Here is a 20112-nt window from a genome sequence, read left to right as displayed (position 1 = left end):
AAATTGTAGTGATTTGCAGAGGTTCTTATTTTCCTTGCCTTTGTGAGGTTAGAGGTTGGAAGCCACATCGCACGTGGGCTCCCACCTGTTATCCTTTGAGTCCAAGGCTGGGGAAACTGGTAGAGCCTCGGAGAGTGCTACCTGCCTGGCTGGCCGTGCCATATGGTGCTGGCGGACGAGCCGGCACCCGGGGACAATGCAGCCGTGTGATGGCAGGAAATGCACAGACACCGCAGTATATGTAGCAAAGCACGACAGAGGAGGAATGCAAGCCTCCTTTTTTGCAGACCTAACATGACTACATTCACCATGACAGAGACAAATGAGTGAGAGAATGAGAAATGAAGGGGTCAAAAATGCCCTTCAAATGGAATTAAAAGTTGCCCATCAGCTCAATTCTTCTTTATTGGAACAGATTTTTTTTCATACATCTCTCTGCGTCTGTCTTTTCTCTCTCTCGCATTTCATGTCTTACTAACAGTTCAACAAAAGAGCTCTGATAAACCTGTTTTCCTCTATAGTGCCACATGCTTCTCACTGAATTCAGCCCTTGCAGAGATATCATCAATGACACTGCGAGTCAGGTCTGTTGTCGTTTGACATTTTAAAGGCATTTCTGTTCCTGCCTCTGTTCCACGCTTGAAAAGAGTGATTGTGAAGCATTCAGAGGATTGATGAGGGCCTAAAAGCTCGAGCACAATCCAGCCCGAGGAATCTGTTAGCAGCAGTGAATGGGTGGGTGAGCGGGTGGGGGTGGCTCTCCTGTATTTTATGTGACCTTTTCAGAACGGCTCGGAGGATTTCGGTGCCATCTGCGCCCTCCGGGCACCACTAATCCCATTGCTGCTACACTCAGCAGTAATGGGTACCTTAAACCTGTGCAACATGCCCCTGATCTTAGTCACACACACTCATGGGAACACACTCATTTCTTTACTGCAGTTTTCATTGAAATGCATCTCATACATCAACCTTGGTATATATAGTGTGTAGTGTGAGCAATGGCTCATCCTTACCCCGGGCCTTTCTTTAGACTCTGTAGTTTTTACATGAAGGGATCTGCCACAGACGACGAACATACTGAACATAAGACACTCATATGAAATAATTAATCACTGCTGTATTAACAAATTAGTCATCTCAGAGACATTAAATAGTTTTTCTTCTTCTTGACATGAACTCAAATGCGCTGAATACGTATAAATTGCTGCTCTTGCTGCTGCCATTTCAGGCTCTCCATCTCAAAGTGCCTTCTTAGCCTGCTCTTCATTGTTCTTTTTTCTTACTTTACTCCGTAGGCTGAACTTTGAAGCACTCCCTCCTCCCTAAATGAGAGTGCACTGCCTAGGTATGTTTATTGACTCACTCATGCTGTCACATTCGTGTCAGCCTTGTCTGGGTTCTGAAAGAAGAAAGGATCTTTTGAGACAGAATGCTCTAGTCCCTGCTGAGAGGAAGTCTATTTTAGCTTTGGCTCCATGACAAAAACCTGAACACGGTGCATAAAAGAACTCCAATCCCTTGTTGGACAAAGGAGCTGCATATACAGTGATTTATGAATTAATTCTCACGTGTGAAGTGATACCTCGTAAGCACACTAATACGCGCGCCTCACCGCTGCCATCGGAGTCAGCGTTATTCTCGATATTGGTGATCTATCCTTGGCATTCTGTGTCTGTGGCAACTTAATTTCCACTCTTGTCATGAGACCTTGCAACGTGTCACAGGGGTTTAAGCAATTTGTTTTGTTTGACACTTGCTTCAGCGGCTTAAGTTTCCTGTCAAGGGTGCTGCAGCTGCTGGAGGTTTGCTGCTCTCTTTTTGTGGCGGTTCACCTCATTTTCCTACTCCTCTGCATTCCCTTGTGTGGAAAACCCCAACTCTTATGCCCCGACTCTGTTTTCATCTTCTCTTTCTGAGTGAGATGCAGTGGATGATCAAAGGCTTACTTCTTTGTAGAGGTGCAAAAAAAAAAAAAAAGACAAAAACAGTGAGGAGCCTGAGGATGTGGCACACATGTCTCTTAGGGATATTTGTTGTGGACTTTTGCAACAGTTCCTCATTTTACCCCCCAAATTTTTTATTATTTTTTTTACTGGTAATTAGTTTTACTGTGAAACCCTTAAACCTGACGCATGTTTAAAATTTAATCATCCATCAAGAGACCACTTGAAGTGAAACACTTAAGCACAAATTGTGATATTAAACCCCAGGGAAGCATTTATCCCTTTGCTGGATGATTCCCGTATAATTTGAAATCATTCTCAGAGGTAGGAGGTAATGACAAAAAGATTCATATTTGTGCTGCAAATCAAAGCGACCGCAGCGGGATGAAAGAAGCAGCAGACCGACGGTCCAGCGGTGAGGGGAGACCAGTGCCAAACTACTGGATTTGTGCGGCGTGGTTGCATGCATCGCTTGTGATTTATTATTGCGAAGCTTTCATGCGGGACAGTTTTTTGGTGTTTTTTATTAAACAGGCTGAAGTGTGCAGTGCTTCCCTGAGGAATGATTCATCACTGGGTTGCAACCAAAGCTCTCCTTTCTAATGTATGACCCACTGGAGCAGCCGGAAGAATTTGTCTACGCAATGCCCCCCTCCCGGTTTCTCCGGTTCATTCATCTTTACATTGATTTTAATAGTTGGGGAAATTGGGGTGGGGGTACCACTTTGAGGGATGGATGGTCTGCTGGCAAAAAAGTCTGATTTTATTTATATTTTTTATAGCTTACAAGGGAAACACTTTTACAGCACGGAGCTGATGTACTGTGGGAGACCGCCTTTGGGCACAGCCGAGGCAAAAGCCAGACTCGCGTTTAGTCCTGCCTGTTTCTCAGGCAGAGTTAGTGCACATTTTTGGACGCTGGCAACAACAGAGCGTGTGCAAATAAAGATCTTAACAGCAGCCCCCTCCTCTGCTTCAGCTGTGTGTCTCTGATCCATCAGATCAGAAGCAGAGTAAGGACGCGGTGACCTTCAGGTTTGGGGGGATGGGGTGTTTTTCCTCTGTAGTAAGTTACCCAGTGGGCTGAACTCAGCCTCTCCTCCATCAAGAATTCCCATGTTCCCATAGACCAGCGATTGTGCCTTAATGAATTCACTGAATACTAATCAGGCAGCCTAAGTCCAGGGGGTGGGGCAGGGCTTGACACAGACAACGTCCTGTATAAATATGCAGAGGAAATATTTCTCCCGCCGTCATCACATTCCTGCTCACTTAGAAGCACCAAATGAAAGTGAGGCTGTTCCATTTTAGAGAGATTTTGCGGTTTCATCCAATTTCATCGCTTGCTTCTGTCCTACTTCATCTGTCAGTTAATAATACTCGTTTGTGCCATTGCAGAGTTGTGACAGTTCTGTTTTGATTTAGCTGATGTCCTGGGGGTGCCCTGTAATTGTTTTGTTCTCACCGACTTTAGATTATTCCAATTCAGGGTGCGTAAAATATTTTGCTGCCGAGACCCTGTTTATAGAAATCTTTCAGGGCCAGTGGGCCAGAGGTTATATCCTCTAACATTAATCAACCCTCAACAGACTCTTGATCTTTTATGCGGGTCCCGTTAACCCCATGGACAAACTCTTTATGGCTCAATCAATCAGAGCGACTAGTTCTTAAATGTCCCGTGGTACAGCAGCCTGTTCCGGCACAGTGAAGCTGCCGTAACAGGGTTACAGTAACCAACATTCAAGACAAAGGAAAGGGAAGAAAGGAGTGTGCACGTGCAGTGACCTATGACCCCGGACAGTTCGGGCACAATTTGTGAGCAGGAACGAGCCCGTCATTGTGACCGAGTGAGCAAAAGCCTTTGTGGACACACGGCATTATGGAGGTGAGAGCCTCATCACTGAGAGCCTTATAATGACACAAAGTTAATTTTGCTGTGAAATTTCATAGTTTCATTCCACAAAGCAGCTCTCTAATACATCATCAGTGTAGCAGGCGCGAGTTTTATCTCCCAATTTAAGCTTCTGAAGACAGTGGTTCATGTTCATGAATACTGATGATCTTAAAAATGGGATTTTATAACTCTATTTGTACAGAACTAATACATGCTGAGGTTTGGGAAGTAACATATAATTCAGGGAGATCATTTTAATCACAACTTGAGACATGGTTGTAATTTAACCCTTTCTGACCAGCGACAGCGTCGCAGCATCCAAATCTTTCTAAAAATGGGAAATCTGTGACTTTTCCGACTCCTGGATGGAGTGAATATGCACTTCATGTGTCACTGTGTGGCAGGCAGGGTTGGTCCCAAATGCAGGACGCATGTGAACTGAGCTGAACTCAAACAGCTTCATTGCTGGAGGCTTACAAACAAAGTCCAAAACACGAAATACAAAATCCCAAATCCTAAGGTGTGAATGAAACTTGAAACACACAACCTCAGGTCTCAAAATGGAAACTCAAAATACAGAGGCACACAGCCTATAGGTAACATAGACGATGACACAACAACGAACAGGAGAAAACAGCAAATACACACAAGAGTGGAGACCGCTGGGAACAACAGGTGAACCAAATGAGACTAATGACACAAAGGAAGCAATACAACACGAGGAAAGGAATACACAAGAGGTGAGGGACAAAGACACAGACAAACTGTAAGGAAACTAAGAAACACGACTAGAGCGGTAACAAAAACCAGAATCAACACAAACACTGGGCAAACGGCCCAGAACCATCACAGCTTCATCATAATCTCTAATTCATTTTAGATTAGGCAGAATGGACATTTCAAATTTTGATAGACATTTCAAGATATGTGGTGTGACAGCCGGATGAATTATTGCATTCCAAAATTCCCATCGTGTCCAAGTTTGTCCATTTTGGTTAAAACTAAATTTGTTTTTGGCATCCACAGGCTTTTTATTTTTAAATTTATTTACTATTAAATTTCAGGCTGTAATGGAAACCATTTTAATGGGCTGGAAATGGTTTTTGGAGAAATTGAAGTTTATTTTTTGCTTTGTATTATCATCTGAATGCTTTTTTTTATGGCCAATCTGTCAAGTTAGGAGGTACCCAAGCATACACTGCTGTTAGTCCAGAGTTAATTAAGCAGAAGGCAGTGGGACAGTGGAAAATTAAAACCACCATGACGAGTGGAGCAAGCCGCCCATGCTTAAAGAGCATTGTTCCCACATCTTTATATATATATATATATATATATATATATATATATATATATCCTCAGTGAAAGGCGGTATTGGAAGGTCCCAGAGAACTATTGATTTTCATTCGTCCTTGTGGCTTTGCTATAATGTGTGGATTCATATGATCCACCGCTCTTATGGCACGAATGCCTGCTGTTGATTAAAGCTGTGTGGTTGTGGGAGGCACAAATGTAATAGAGGTGTTTGGTCTTCATCATCTGGGGCGTAGTAAAAAGAAAGCTGACCACCCTCTCAGTTTCCTTTACAAACATGATGAATAATCTCACCATTCTGTGTAGCTTTGCACTTTTTCCTAAATGGATGCAACACCAAGAAAAGCAAAGCCATTTCACATATTTGTGGTTGTTGTCTGTATTTTCTATAATTACCCATATAAAGTGCTTCATTTTCAGCCCCCCCCCCCCCCCCCCCCCCCCGCTAGCGCTCAACCCTTTGGGTTTTAATTTGTCGGAGTTCGTTCTCATCCAGCCAGTTTTATTTCTCTCCCTTAAATGTTTTTGATTTATTTTGCCAAAAGGCTTAACTGACAAATTAGAGACTGTTTATCGAGATGAACATGAAATGAACATAACTGTCAAAACAGGAATCAAGTCATCACATTTAGCTCTGACCGAGGAGGAAAAATAATCGTTAGTTTAGGAAAACACTTCAGGCGCTCTTTATTTCATCTTGTTTTACCATATCGGATGTTTTAACACCAAAGAGACTCAAACAGGCATCACTGTCATGTCTCTTTTCCAGCCACAGCGTTAAGAAACTGGACTTGTTTCTTCAGATGATATTATATCATTTGTGAGTCTAATGGACTCCCTAACAGCACTGTCCAAAAGACAAGCTTTCACCAGGAAGCTCGAGTTTCATCAGTGCAATTTACAACAACATCAGAGCATCAGCTTTATTTTACCTCAATACTTTCTGCCCTGTCACGGATGGCACAGCAATATAAAGCATTATAATGGTCAAACTTCACCTGAAATGGAACCAGTAGCCTTTTCTTAACATCTGTTTGGTTTCAATCTGTGGAGTCACTGGGGCAGAAAGCTTTTCATCCTCGAGAGGACAGGATAAACCTGATAATATAAGATTATAGGGCCACAATACCAATTCAGTATCATACAAAATGTCACGAGCACACACAGTCACATATAATCTGATCTCTGGCTCTCCATTTGCCCTTTTGTGTTGCTCTCAGATTACTTGGCGTGTTGCATAATGTGTTCTCATTTCTGCTATTCTGCTCCTCGAGGGCTCTCAAATGTCAATAGATGAAAAAAAGAGCCACTCAAGCTTTACTATGTAACCATTAATACATGAGGAATAATTTTTTAAGTAACTTTTTAAAGTAAGGACAGACAATATAGCTCATTAAATTAAAAAAAGTTTGACTTTTGAGGTTGTTTGTTCGTTTAGATGGTAAATCCAAAACTCTCACCAGCTTCCAGTTAGCTTAGCTTAGCATAGAGACTAAAAATGGGAGGAAATGGGTAACCATTTCAAAAAGCAGAATCTGCATGTGAAAAGTCAGGAATCTTTGTTTCTTCCATTTTAGGGAAATTTAAGAACTATGCTAGTCGCTCCAGAGTGTTTCCAGTGTCGTGACAAAGCTGATCAGCTTCCTGGCCACCAACTGATTTTATATTGATCCAGATATGGGAGTAGTAAAAAAAAAAAAAATCTTTAGAAGAAATTCACGACTAACAGACTGTATGTAGTTATGAAACATGAATAAAATGGTGTTTTCTCAGGATATAAAACCTTATTTACCTCATGTTTACTGCTGTATTTTTATGCTTTTTTTTTTTTTAATGTATATCTATCGATATTCTGGTGATGTTCATACACCCTTTGAAGGCTTTAGTGGTCCTAAGAGATCCCCACTCTTACTGAATGGTTTTCATATCACACCCACACAATGATGAAACCCTGGGAGTGAGGGTGACCTGTTAGTTTAGGGAATATTTGATTTTTGAGAGCAGCGTAAGGCTACTTAAACTCAATCCAGCTAAATCCCTGGTGGTAAGCTAGCCTGGTGTGTGTCCCAGAAGACAGCGTGAATGTAGTGGGCCGGGACTTTAAACACAGGCTGTGGAGTACTTTGTAGCTGCACTTGGCACTGGGAGTCAGTTTTTCCTTGATCCCTGAAGCGTTGCATTGTCTTTTGAAAGGAGGCTCTTTGTGTTTGCAGTATGGAGCCGCTCACATGATGAGCCCCAGTACTGTCAGAGGCATTTTGATGTCTGGCAGTGTCTGCGTGGAGGATACTAAAACATTCATTGCATATTTGGATGCTATTAACATGAATATTACAGCGTAGATTGCAGTGTCTTTCATTTCCCTCTCCCCAGAAGGCCCTGTGTTAGCATGCTTTCTGCTCATTATAAAAGGTAATTAAGACAGGAACACATTGCTGTAGGTATACGCTGGCTTTCGGACACACGGCGTACTCTCGTGCTTTTCTGTCAGGCTCTGTCAGTGGGAGGAGGGTGCTGCTCGACACATCAGATATGACCCAGTTAGAACGGCTACGCAGGACCCTATAAAGTGAATCCTACCCTGAGGAGGATTTCCATAGCCTTTGGCTCTGTTGTGCTCGACATACATCTCCTTCATTTGACTCGCTCTCTAAGACGGATGGAAAAGCCATCATTTTTACTCTGAAATTCCAGACTACCATGCGGATCATTTTTGTAACAGTTTGTTGAAGATTTTTAGCACATTTCCCACCTTTCTTTTAATTACTGAAATTTGAATTGAAAGACAGCTGGAAAACTGTTGCCCAGAATAGCCTGTGAGTTGGCTTTGATTCCATCTGTGTCATGTGCAAGCAAAGAAGCTTACTGTCACCACCCTGCCACCAAGCTTCAGAGTGATAATAAGTCATTAAAATATTGCAAGATAGCTCAAAAGCTAATCTTTCTTTGGACTTTGGTGGAAAAAAATAAGGCGGCAAATTGATAACAGTAGAAGTCAAGTGATCCGGGAATGGCAGGATTTCTAAGATACGATATAACTGTGATTTTCAGGATTTGGATTCCAACAGTAGTTCAGCTCAGAGGTGACTGCCTTTAAGAGAGAGGTTAAGGTATGCAGTGCATTTTAGGAAAACTAAATGAGCAATATTTGGAAAAGAAAAAGGAGAATTTTCTCTTGCATGCTGCTGAACTCCTTTTCTTGTTTTTTTTCCATGCCTCCTACTTGCCTTCTCATCTCCACTGAAAGGAGGGGGAATGGTATCCAATTTGCAGTATGAGATCAGAGGAGACATTGTTGAGCTTGCACAGAGGCACTGGTTTGTCAGTGGAAAGGGTGAGACATACAGAAAATATCTACGCCCTTGCATGAAAAGCTCATTCTCCGCACACATCCAGAAGATGTTCTCTTTTGAAAGTTATTCTCTGCGTATTTAGCACAGCCCATTTTCAGCTTGTGCACATTTTCTGCACCGCGCCGTTCTCCTGGGCCAGCAGACCGAGCGAGGTTTGATCATGCCCGATGAAGCAGAAGTTAATTTTGCTTGTGTAATTGGTGTTTTTATTAATTACTGGTTGTAGTAGGAAACTGTTTGACAAATGAATGGTGTGATTAGATAAGGGCAGCTCTTGATAGAATGCCTTTAGCAAAAGCACTGAAACAGATCAATAAAACACAAACTGCTCTTTCCGCCCAGGGCCAGTGATGGTGACTGATGGGCGGACAAGGAGAGAAGCGAGACCGAGGTACAGCAGAGCTCCACGGGCAAACCAGACCTGCTGTTCATCATTTCTGACTTATTTTTGGTCATCAAAACTGGTTATATTAGTCATTAAAGTAGATTCATTTTGACAGTTTTGGATGAACCTATAAGTACTTGTTAGGTGCTGTGATGCTGAGTTCTTCTTTGCATTTCTGCTGTGCTTTACATAATCCTGTGGTTCACTGCTGGATACCACGCTTTCCAAAACACATAGAGACCCATTAATATTAATGACTATAGATACATTAGTTTAGATTTTGTTAAGCTTCAGTAGTAGAAAATATTTGTCAGAGAAAATATCCTAAAGAAAAGTCCAAATTTTATCAACAAAACTTAGCAGTACCCCTTCATATACTATATATCTGTGACACTACAAGGGCATTACTACATTTAGTTGCCAAATAAAGAGAAGACAAATTACAGATTGTTAAACTGATTAGCCACTATGCTACTTAATGGTTGGTTGATGGATGCTTAAAGCACTATAATTCACTTTAGCTTACTTTAAAATCCTTCCTGAAGGGCAACTGATGTTCAACAGAAGGCGAAGAAGACAAACGGTGAGAGAATATATGAAAAAAGCATGAAGGTTTGCAGGATGACATAAAAAATAAAACCATGCAGGCGTCACATGAGCATGAAATAATAATGTGTGTGTCTGTTTTGACCTTTTTTGTGGGCCGGCGGTGGCAAATACCAAAGGGAAAATGGAGAGGGGGGGCGGGGGGGGCGTCATGGAGATGATGGTCACACTCTGAATGAATAGTCAGGCCTTGTTTGTCACAGAGCTCTGATCTCGCCGGCCGGGTCAGTAATGGAGTTTCTTGTGTCTAATATTCAAATTGTGAAGCAAATCATGGAGAAACATGAAACTGAGCAGAGGACTGCAGAGCGGCAGAGTTTCTGTGTGTAGTCAACCATCACGCAGTGGGAAACAAATTTATTCAGTATATTATTAGCTGTGACAGTGTGGCAGGTACTGTTTTCACCTTGTGAGTCTGTCTGTCAGTTCCATCATGGCACAAGACACCATCTGTCGTACTTTGGCAGTACTTTATATGTCGGTCAGGGTAATAATGACATAATTGAAAAAACTGCAGTGAAGGCGCCTGCGTTGACTCACAGTACATCTGGTATGGTGTGCGCATCGACACATGGGATGCACAAAGCTGTTCCAAAGGTTTATTTCTTACATTTAATAGATTGCTGAGTGGATGGTTGGTTGGATGGATGATTTTTTTTTTCTATGCGTCAAAATAACGACAAATAAGTACAATTACAGATCAAACCAGAATCGCAGTACTAACAGGCTGCTGAAAGGGTTAAAAAAATTCAACTTTCTTCACTAATACATTGACCATAGTGGCAGTTCCCTTGTCTTCAAGCTAACACAACACAGGAGCAGGATTTGACAACTCACTTTTTAGGCTTCTCCATTAGGTGGAAGTACCTGGTACCAGGTACATTTGTAGTACCTGCTCAGCCAAGGTTCCAAGCGAGCTGTGTCCAGTCGAAAATGTGACATCAACAGATGACTGGTCAGGGAGTGACATCACTAGATGAGTCATAAGAGCGTCTCCTTCACTCGGTGGTTGACGTTTGTGTTTGTGTTGCATACAAATGACGTCACGGGACTTTTGGACCGCCGTGCTGAGGCGTAACTTGATTTTAATGGAAAACAAGTAGAATACAATAGAACAGCATCGTGTCGAACCAAGTAGGTACTAGTGGAAAAGAGGCATTTGCTTTCAGTAAAACAGGCGCGCCAGAGTGAAAGGGTGGAGTTATGGAGTCCTTGGTGTGTAGATTGACAGTATATGATGTAAAATGATGGCTGTGGTGATGTTAGAAAGGTCTTGGTAGAGGTAAATGTGTGTGTAAATGTGTGTAGTTTTCATGAAAATTAAGTTTTAGTTGGAAGTTGGCTGCAGTCCAGCCCCTGAGTACCGAGTAAGGGGTTTTCTCACCTGTACTTCATTTACTTCGTAAAGTTGTAGCTTTTTTCTCCGTGATTTGGTTAACTGGGACGGGAGCAACAAAAGTAATTACACGGACAAGGTGCTGTGTTCTCAAGTAGTGGATCTATGGTACTCTGCCACATCCCAGAATTCAAAGCATACCTGTGGGGAAGGCGTGTACACCTGGTAGTTGGGTCTGACTGAGGTCAGACCACATTCTCACTGTAAATGAACAACTGGAGTTTGGGTGGAACCAGACCAAGACCGCCTCCTCCAAAGAGTCTCAGTGCAGTTTAAGTCTGCACTCGAGTGTGATTGCTGCGTTCACATCCACACAAATGAATCGCACCGAGTGGAGAACGAAGCAGTTCAGTTTACACGGACTTAATGGGTCGAGTGTGAAAACGGCCTGAAGGGCGCTGAAAAAAACATCTGTACAACAGATAAACATCTTTTCCAGCCGGTCTCTGTGCAGAAAGGGCACCTGCAAAGGTGGCCATTTTTCAATATAATACTAACTAAAACAAAACAATTGAATATTAATACTCGATACTTTTAAATGACTTTTAAATGACTGGAAAACCAATCAGCAGACTCCCAGTGAATTGAAGCCAAATGCCACTTGCAGCAGCAAATATTTATATGCTTCACTGTGCACATCAAATATCACATACTTCACATACTCTATTTAAATCCCTCCTGTCTCTGCACCCCCCCCCCCTCCTCCATCTAACCATCTCACTGCTCCTTTCAACTGAAACTCCAGATCCCCGTCTCACTTGCAAAAAATTCACCAACTTTGCCAGCAAAAATGCTCACACAGGAGTGAGCCCTGCTGAAAACGACTAAGCCGCTCCAACTTGAATGACAGCGCAAATCAAAATATGATGAGAAAAAAAGAAGCAGGCAGGGAAACTGTACATGTTATTGTTTGTCTTGTGTTTCAAATGAATGCGTGTGCACGCCTCAGCATGCAGGGACTGGTCTGTGATCAGATTAGTCGCACGGGGCTCTTTAGGCCGATGTGACTCTGTGAACCCGTGGCTGCTTTTCATTAAAGCTCAGGAAGATAAACACGGAGAGAACGGCGATGCGGTTAGAATCACGTTAGCATAATATTAACGTTTCATGCATTTCCTGGACTAATGAAGCACTTTATTGATCCCAATCCTAACGTGTCTTTTCCCATCATGTAAGTAAAATTCCTGCACATGCACTGACCAAAGCGTGTATAAATAGAGGCACAAGCCTGCCTTCCCAGGTGTGGTTGCTCTTACATTTTCCTGCCTCTTTTGGATGATCTTCCAAGCCCAAAAGGGAATGTCTTACATTAAGCCAGCTCATTCAGGCACATCCACACTCCAATTCCCCAGCCACCAAAATTCTCTCCAGCTTTAGCCTCTGCTTTTTTTCCTCCCCTGCCCTTTTTGGCCTCTTGAATGATAACCTTGAATGGTATTGTCTCGGGGCATGAAGGAGGGTAAAGAAATTCCTTGGGTCTTGACAGAGAGCAAGAAAGCTTGACAAAAGGCATCAGCGCTCCCTGAATCAGAGAATGTGGGGGGATATGAAAAGGGGGCAGTTTTTCATTCAGGTAAAAAGCATTGACAGAAGAAAAAAAAAAAAAAAAGATGGGGAACAATAGCTCAGCCATGCTGGAATAAAACACTTCTCTGTATGCTTTTTAAACCAGCAAAAATGTGATTTCAAAAAAGTGCTCGACTGCGATGATGAAATCCGAGGAAAGCGGAGGCAGAAGATCGCTATATTAGAGCAGATTTTCTGGATTGTACACCGATCTGTGGGACAGATTGTGTTCGGGTAAGTCCATTTAGCCCAACTCTTTCAAGTTCATAGAAGAGCCTTTCAGACAAGCTATTAGCCCTGACACAGCCATTCCGATAATGACCACATGGAGATCAATTGAAACTCGATCATGAATAAGTTGCCCGGCCTCATATATTCTGCACTGCACTCGCCATTCAGCCCTGTCCTCTTCCTCTTCACCCCATCCATCCCTGAAGCTTATCAAGCATCAGATGGCTGCCAAAGGCACTTAAACAAAACAACAAAATTGAAAAAAAAAAAAAAAAAGGCTTCACAAACAATGCTGCCTGGCTGCTGACAAAATGCAGCCAGGCAAACAAACATACCTCCCAGCCGGAGCCACACTTCAACCTCTCCTGCTCTCCCGGAAAGCTAAGGGGGAATCTTTAAATTTGACCTGGGGTCATGATTGATGCTGCAAAAGAAAGCATCTTTGGATCCTTAATCACCTCCGTGGAAAGCACACACACACACACACACACACACACACACACACACACACACACACACACACACACACACACACACACACACACACACACACACACACACACGGGGTCTGTGGATGATGGCAGTGGCAGCTTTCTCAAGTTTATGAGTTCCTGCGTTGCCTCTGCAGCAGCATTCTGGTGAATTCCACTAACTACCCTATCATGACAGTAGAGTGCTGAAATAGTGGGGGTTAAAAAAAAAACAACAGAACAGTTCACTAAGTAACAAATTTGGCTTCTCAGTTCAGCTGATTTTGCACTGGAGCAAAGTGGGGGGAAAAAGCATGCATGCAAATCTGTGCAAAACTTTTTAGGTGTGGGTACGAGCGACGATGAGCGGACCTAGCAGTTCAGCTGGCCACGGTTGCCATGACAACTTGCTCTTATGTTCAAAGTGTAGCTTTATACACACACACACACACACACACACACACACACACACACACACACACACACACACACCTCAGTAGTGAAAAGACACATTTTCTGCAGACTTTAGCCTAAACTTCATCATGGCACAAACTGGAGTCCAAGGATGTTTTGTGTTCGGCGTAATCTGAGGAATTCCACTAATTTTCCACTAAGTTTAACATTAATGCAGAAGTAATGCAGACAGGTTTAAGAGAGCGTCTACAGAGACAGTCAAGACACAGAAAGCACATGAACATAACGTCAACACATGTTGCTGTGCAAACATCAGGCAGAGCTTATGGGGACTATTATAGTTTATTCATAACGTTACACTCAAAAACCTTGCTGTGGTTACAATGTTCATAAAGCGTGTATCCAGAAACGCTCTCCCTGACACAGCCTCCTGTCACCATCGGCCCATCTGTGAAGAGGAATCTGCTCCATACCCGGAAAACTACAGCAGAAAATATGAGTGGTTATTAAAGTGACAGGCTACAGAATAGTTCATTTCTTTGGATGTTTACTAATTCTTTGCGTAAGAGGGAGAATTTATAACGGAGACATTTCAAATATGATGACTCCCCCCCGCCTCCCCCTGCCTCTGTCCGACCGTGCAAGCTGTTACATATTTCTCATGTTTGTCATCTTTCCCGTCAGTCTCAGGGTGTCATTCGTGTAGCTGCAGCAAAGGCTCTGTGACAGACTTGTGGTTTATTCCACTAACTGTTCTCATGACAGCTCAGTGGAGTCCTGCAATGATTTCATCATGAGACCATCTGCTCTTCATGTTCTCTCAAAGAGAACATTTCCTTTCTGTGCTTTGGGAAAAGCTACGAAATACCTCGGAGACATTAATGAAACAAAATGACTGAATTCAGGATTTTTAAATTCTCTCAAAAGAAAATCTGTTTTGCAGCAAAGAGAATGTGAAGATCTCATTTCCGTGCGGTAAAATACTCTTTATTGTTAACGAGCTTTTAGTGCTTTGTAGTGCTCGTGACTGTTGTGTGTCCATCACACCGGGACGTTTTGGTTTAGCTCAGGAAATGTGGGAACAAATTTGAATCAACGTGGAAAAGGCACAAAAGGTCGAGAAGCATATCTACAGCTGACAACCACATGCTAACTGACACAAATCCCCAGTGTGTTTGTGCAGATCAGGGTGCAGCAGTGTTAGCTTAGGACAGCATAATAAGAAGGATGAGAAGTATCTGACTACAACAGCACGCGTGCAGAAGGAGAGCCTGAGGTAGTTGCTTCTCACAACAGCACACTTCTTTCTAACAGCTTGGTTCATAAACATTATGTGAAAGAATGTGTTTTCTTTTTTTCCTCTTGGTAATCTTTTTCCTACATCCCAGTCACCAGCCCCCCCTACCTCTGGTTTTCAATAACCCACGTAGTGAGTGTGGAGGATGGGATTTGATGGAATTAACCATCTTAGGGAAAAAAAATAAAGAAATCAAATAAATAAAAGCCAGAGGAGAAACGTGGGACCACATATGATACTGAACTGATTTACACCTCAGCAATACGCCTGTATTTTTGTTCATCTGCTCCCACCGTGATTGGCGTTTTGAGACATCCGTCTTAATAGCGTTACGGTAACACGTGAGCGCGCTCATTGATTTCGCCCACTGCAGGGTTGCAGACTCGGGGGGTTTATCTCCAAAAAAAAACAACAGCCAGCAGTGACGGTTCACATGGAAACCTTTGATTTTAGGCGGTTACACAGTGAACCTCAGCTCTGGCCTTTGTTGTGGCAATAATTCCCCTCCCGCCTGTAGTCTTGGAGCAATTTTCAGCGTTCACTGTCATCATCATAATCTGACCTGATGTGGAAACTATGCAATGAAGTCTTTTCTTTTCCCATTCTTCTCTCTGTGGTGCCTGCTGCAGAGCAGAGGAACTTTATAGTTTTGCTCGTTTTAGTAAAAGAAAAAGTGTTAACCAAAGTATGATTGAGAATCCCCATCAAGCTTGATTTTTCAAATGGAAATATTACACCTCACTGGATAGAATAATAATATCTTTGGAAAATAGTCATTTTATTATTTTTTTTTTTGCAGGTTTTTTTTTTTCTTTCCTCTTTTTGCTGCAAGGAAATTCAGTTTGATTACATGCTGCTCTATCTCTGCATTACACAACACTTGAAAGAGAATTTTAAATTATGTTAAATATTAATCATGAATACATTATCATGCTGGCATGCTTTACGGTTTTTGCTATTACAAATTTGAATCAAAACATACTGGATAACATTATGTAACCGAGAAAATGTAATGGCTGCGTGAATGCTCCTGAATGCATCTTTGTACCTTTTAAAATAGTGAGTTTTTAGATTGGTCGGGTATCCATAGTGACTGCTTGAATAGGGATTTACATCAAATGCTCCTGTTGTACGTTGGCTGCAGTGCCCGAGCTAAAAGGTAGTATTTTTTTTAGGTCTGAAGGAGAAACTCGTCTGAAGTTTTCTTAAGGGTCTGAGGGGGAAACGGCTCAGTTTTTATGTATGAAAATCCCTGGATCCCCTCTGATCCTGAGCTGTAATGACACAGACTTGGTCAGAGCCTTTTGCTATCCCTTCATACTCATCAACATGCCAGAGTTTCACCCAATTGATTTTCTACCACATAGACAGCCTGCTTTCGTTGTCCTTTTGGCTGCAGCTAGGGACAACACAGATGTCTCTTTCACTCTTCCTACTCCACCTCAGATGTTAGTCAGTTTGTCTAGCCCATCCTCATTAACATGTGGATTAATTCCTGCTTGTTATCTGGTCTAGATGTAATAAGGCAGTCCTGGATGGCAGCGGTAATCAGGTTGGAAGGCAGCGCTTTCTTCCCTTCTCTCCCTCTGCTGCCATCATCACATCCCAAAACTGATAGCAGAGCAGACACATCTGAGGGGATTAAGCTAATGTGATGGCAGAGCCACCTACCAGGGGCCCCCACAGGGTAATTTTAAGAGACAGGCCTTGACATCTAGGGAATAACTTGTCAAGACCTGGCTGCAGGCAAATATTGAGGATATTAATCCTTAATGTAATGGCCTTGACTAGATTTTGCTCTTGTCTCCGTGTGCAGCTTTAGGCATAATCATAAGTCTCTTTAATCACTGACATAAAGAAGTCCCTCAAGGATTTTCCAGAGTTTTACAGTAATTATTGTGTACCAAAAATGCTTGTTTTTTTTTTTTTCCACTGTTGCCTCGGTGAGAAATTGCCAAGTTATTTGCATATGTTCTCGCTCATTTGCTTTGGCTTTATGAGCCGCGTGGCTGTGGAGCTTTGTTTCGTTGCAGCAAAAAATGTGACAGAGTGGTAAAATCACAGCCCGCGTCATGTTCCAAGGGAACGCGAGGTAGAACCGATGAGCGCAGTGAGAGCTGCCTCTCTGGCACCATGTGCCAAAACTAACAGGAACTAACAGGAAGTAAGAAACTGCGGATACGGAGAAAGACAAACACAGAGGTGAAGTCGCACGTGTGCCTGTATTAAAGAGCCGCAGCTCATTGTGTCTTTTTGATCGCTTTAATTAAATCATTGACCAACTAATGAGGGAGAATCCACACAAAACCTGAGGTTAAAATTAATTAAACCTTGCTTGATATCTGGATGAAACAAATAAGAAAGCACATGGTGCTTTGCATTTTTATTCAGAGTGGCGCCACCAGAGAGGCGAGGCCTCCTAAAAAAACAATGCTGGCCTTCGTCGAGGAGCTGAGCGGAGCTCCTCGGTGATGAGTTTGTCCTTGCTGCGGGCTTTCTTTCATAAACGGTGTCTTTTCAGCCTGCGGCCATATTTTGTGATATTTTGGAAACCCTCCCCAGTGATCGGTCTTTAGTGCGGTTCCCTCATCAAACCTGACTGACCGCCCTCCTCTTCATCTTGTTCTCAGGTCTGCTCATAGGGTCAGGCTGCGCACTCTACCCACTGGGATGGGACAGTGAGGAAGTACAACAGACCTGCAACAACAGCTCAGATCAGTTTCAACTAGGTAAGAGTCCTGCGAGGGAGATCCAACACACACACAAACACACACACACACACACACACACACACACACACACACACACACACACACACACACACACACACACACACACACACACACACACAGGCTTTAATTACCCACAGATGGCTCATAAATTTGTTCTGTGTTCACCGGATCTTTTGTTCCCAAGAACAGATGAATCGTGGAAAACATGTGAAACAGGGAACCAACATTTTGGCCTGCGTGTGTGCGTGTGTGTGTGTGTATGTGTGTGTGTTGACATTCTGTCTTTTGCCTCTGCCTCTGGTTGTCGTGTGCCCAAAAAAAGATATTATTTCTTGTTGTTTTGACAGATGTGTTGTTAAAACCTCAACAGAAGACCCAGTAGCTGTCCATTTCCAAAATGTTTTGCAGCTTTAAATATGTGCTGAGAATAAGCCGTACTTTGATTTGCGCTCTGCATGCAGCTGGTATTATCAGGACTATCTCACAGACAGTAATATGCTACTTTATCAGACACTAGGGAGGTGGAAAAGCTTTTCATACTGCGGTTGCTCCTTTATTTGATACTAATCAAAGAGTGTTTGGTTTTTCACTGGATGTACAATATTTTTTTTTTTTTTTTTGGGGGGGGGGGGGGGGGGGGGGCACTTGGATTAATATTCTTAACAGGCAACAGAAAAATACATGGAGATTTTCTTTTTTTTTAATGTCACTGGGTCAAAATGAAAAGGCTTATCCTCGCTGAGGCATGAATTTAGTCAGTCGATATTGCTAGAAGTGTCCCAGTTTTGATATTCATCATGCATATGGCTGGATCTTGACTTGATCTGAATGCTTAGTGAAGTCCACCAAAAACATTCAGTGTGGACCATGAATACCTAAAACCAACTTAAAAAGAAAATATAAAAATTAAACTGGCAGCCATTTTTGATAAACAGAATCTATATGAAGCTGTGTAACACATTCGAGTCTTATAATAAAGTTGGCACAGCCTGGTAAGTATAAGGACGTGGACAAAAATGTCGGCACCCAACTTACAGTAACTCCTGGAAATCAGACGTTGCTTTTGAATTGTGGTTCAACGATTTAAAAACAAAAAGCTGCAGTTTTGTCTCATCTGTCCGAAGGACGTTCTCCCTGAAGCTTTGAGGTTTGTCAGAGCTGTCCTCCTCGGTCGTCTTCCATCAAGTCCGCGGATGATGCGATCTGTCTGACACTGATGTACCTTGATCTCGGAGTTCACCTCTGAACTCTTTGGAAGTTGTTCGGGGCTCTTTGGTTCGTATTATCCGTCTCTTCAAATTTTCAGCTTCTTGCGGCCACATCCAGGGAGGCTGGCTGCAGTCCCGTGGACCTTAAACTTCTCAATAATATGTGCGGCTGTAGTCAGAGGAACATCAAGCTGCTTGGAGATGGTCTTACAGCCTTAATATGCTTGTTAGTAATCGTCTCTCTCATCTCCTGAGACGGCTCTCTGCTCAGCTTTCTGTGCTCCATGTTCACTGTGGCGCCAAACAGCACAGTGACGACTTTTCACCCTAAACAGGCAGACTGACTGATTACAGGTTAGAAAAACACCTGTGATGCTAATTACAGGACACACCTTAGTTTAACGTGTGCCTGTGGTCGTCTTTTCTAGGGGTTCCATCAGTTTTGTCCAGGCCAGTTTCATTAGTTTATTTTTTAAAAATATTCTGTTGAACCTCAATTCAAAGGCCACGTCTGATTTTAATTAGTTAATGTTTTGTAAATTTTTATTTATTATTACTTTTGTCACTTTCAAGTCTGACCATTGTGGGTTTTTCTTTCTTTAACAGAAGGCTACAACAATGTTGCTGTAAATCAGCTTTATAATATTACAAATATGACTAGATTTTCCCACATATGAATCATCTGTGATTTCTGCATTTTTGACGTCATCTTCATGACGTTTTGAAGGAGAGACCTCCAAGGTTATGCAGGCAGCCTTGAGTCCTACGTGAGTTTATGCAAAAGAATCAAATTAAAAGTAGCCAAGTTTGATAATAAATTTTAAAAAAATAATAATAAAGCAGCCTTAAAAAAAGAACAGGCTAGTTTAAATTCAATTTTGATTAATGTGCAGTTCTATATGCTGTAGTCATCCTACCAGCCGGTCACAGCAGATGACTGCCCCTCCCTGAGCCTGGTTCTGTTAAAGGGAGTTTTTCCTTCCCACTGTCACCAAGTGCTGCTCACAGGGGGTCGTTGTGACTGTTGGGTTTTCTCTGTAATTATTGTAGGGTCTTTACTTTACAATGTAAAATGCCTTGAGGCGACTGTTTGTTGTGATTTGGTGCTATATAAATAAGATTGAATTGAATTGAACCGCCAGATTAGCTTTTTGGGGGAATTTTAGTTCCATGTTATTTTCTGCTGCTTTCTTATTTCTTGGTTTAAAGCAAACAAACGCGTCCACACATTTTGATGTTCTCAGTTTCTCTTTTTTTGGATTTAAAATCCGTAACTAGGGCGACTCAGGACTAACCGTTTGTG

The 20112-nt window shown here is 42.4% G+C and overlaps 1 protein-coding gene across 1 annotated transcript in view; it reads left to right on the top strand.

The window, feature by feature from the left end:
* LOC115790747 (LHFPL tetraspan subfamily member 6 protein) overlaps positions 1-20112 on the top strand; it is a 44583-nt gene that overhangs the window by 22198 nt on the left and 2273 nt on the right. Inside the window, exon 3 of the mRNA XM_030744680.1 lies at positions 17500-17598. Coding sequence (XP_030600540.1) covers positions 17500-17598 — 99 coding nt within the window. The remainder of the gene's footprint in view (positions 1-17499; positions 17599-20112) is intronic.

This window comes from Archocentrus centrarchus, chromosome 13 (genome assembly GCF_007364275.1).
Source record: "Archocentrus centrarchus isolate MPI-CPG fArcCen1 chromosome 13, fArcCen1, whole genome shotgun sequence".
In the NCBI taxonomy this organism is placed as follows: Eukaryota; Metazoa; Chordata; class Actinopteri; order Cichliformes; family Cichlidae; genus Archocentrus; species Archocentrus centrarchus.
This window is presented reverse-complemented; position numbering and strand designations above follow the sequence as displayed.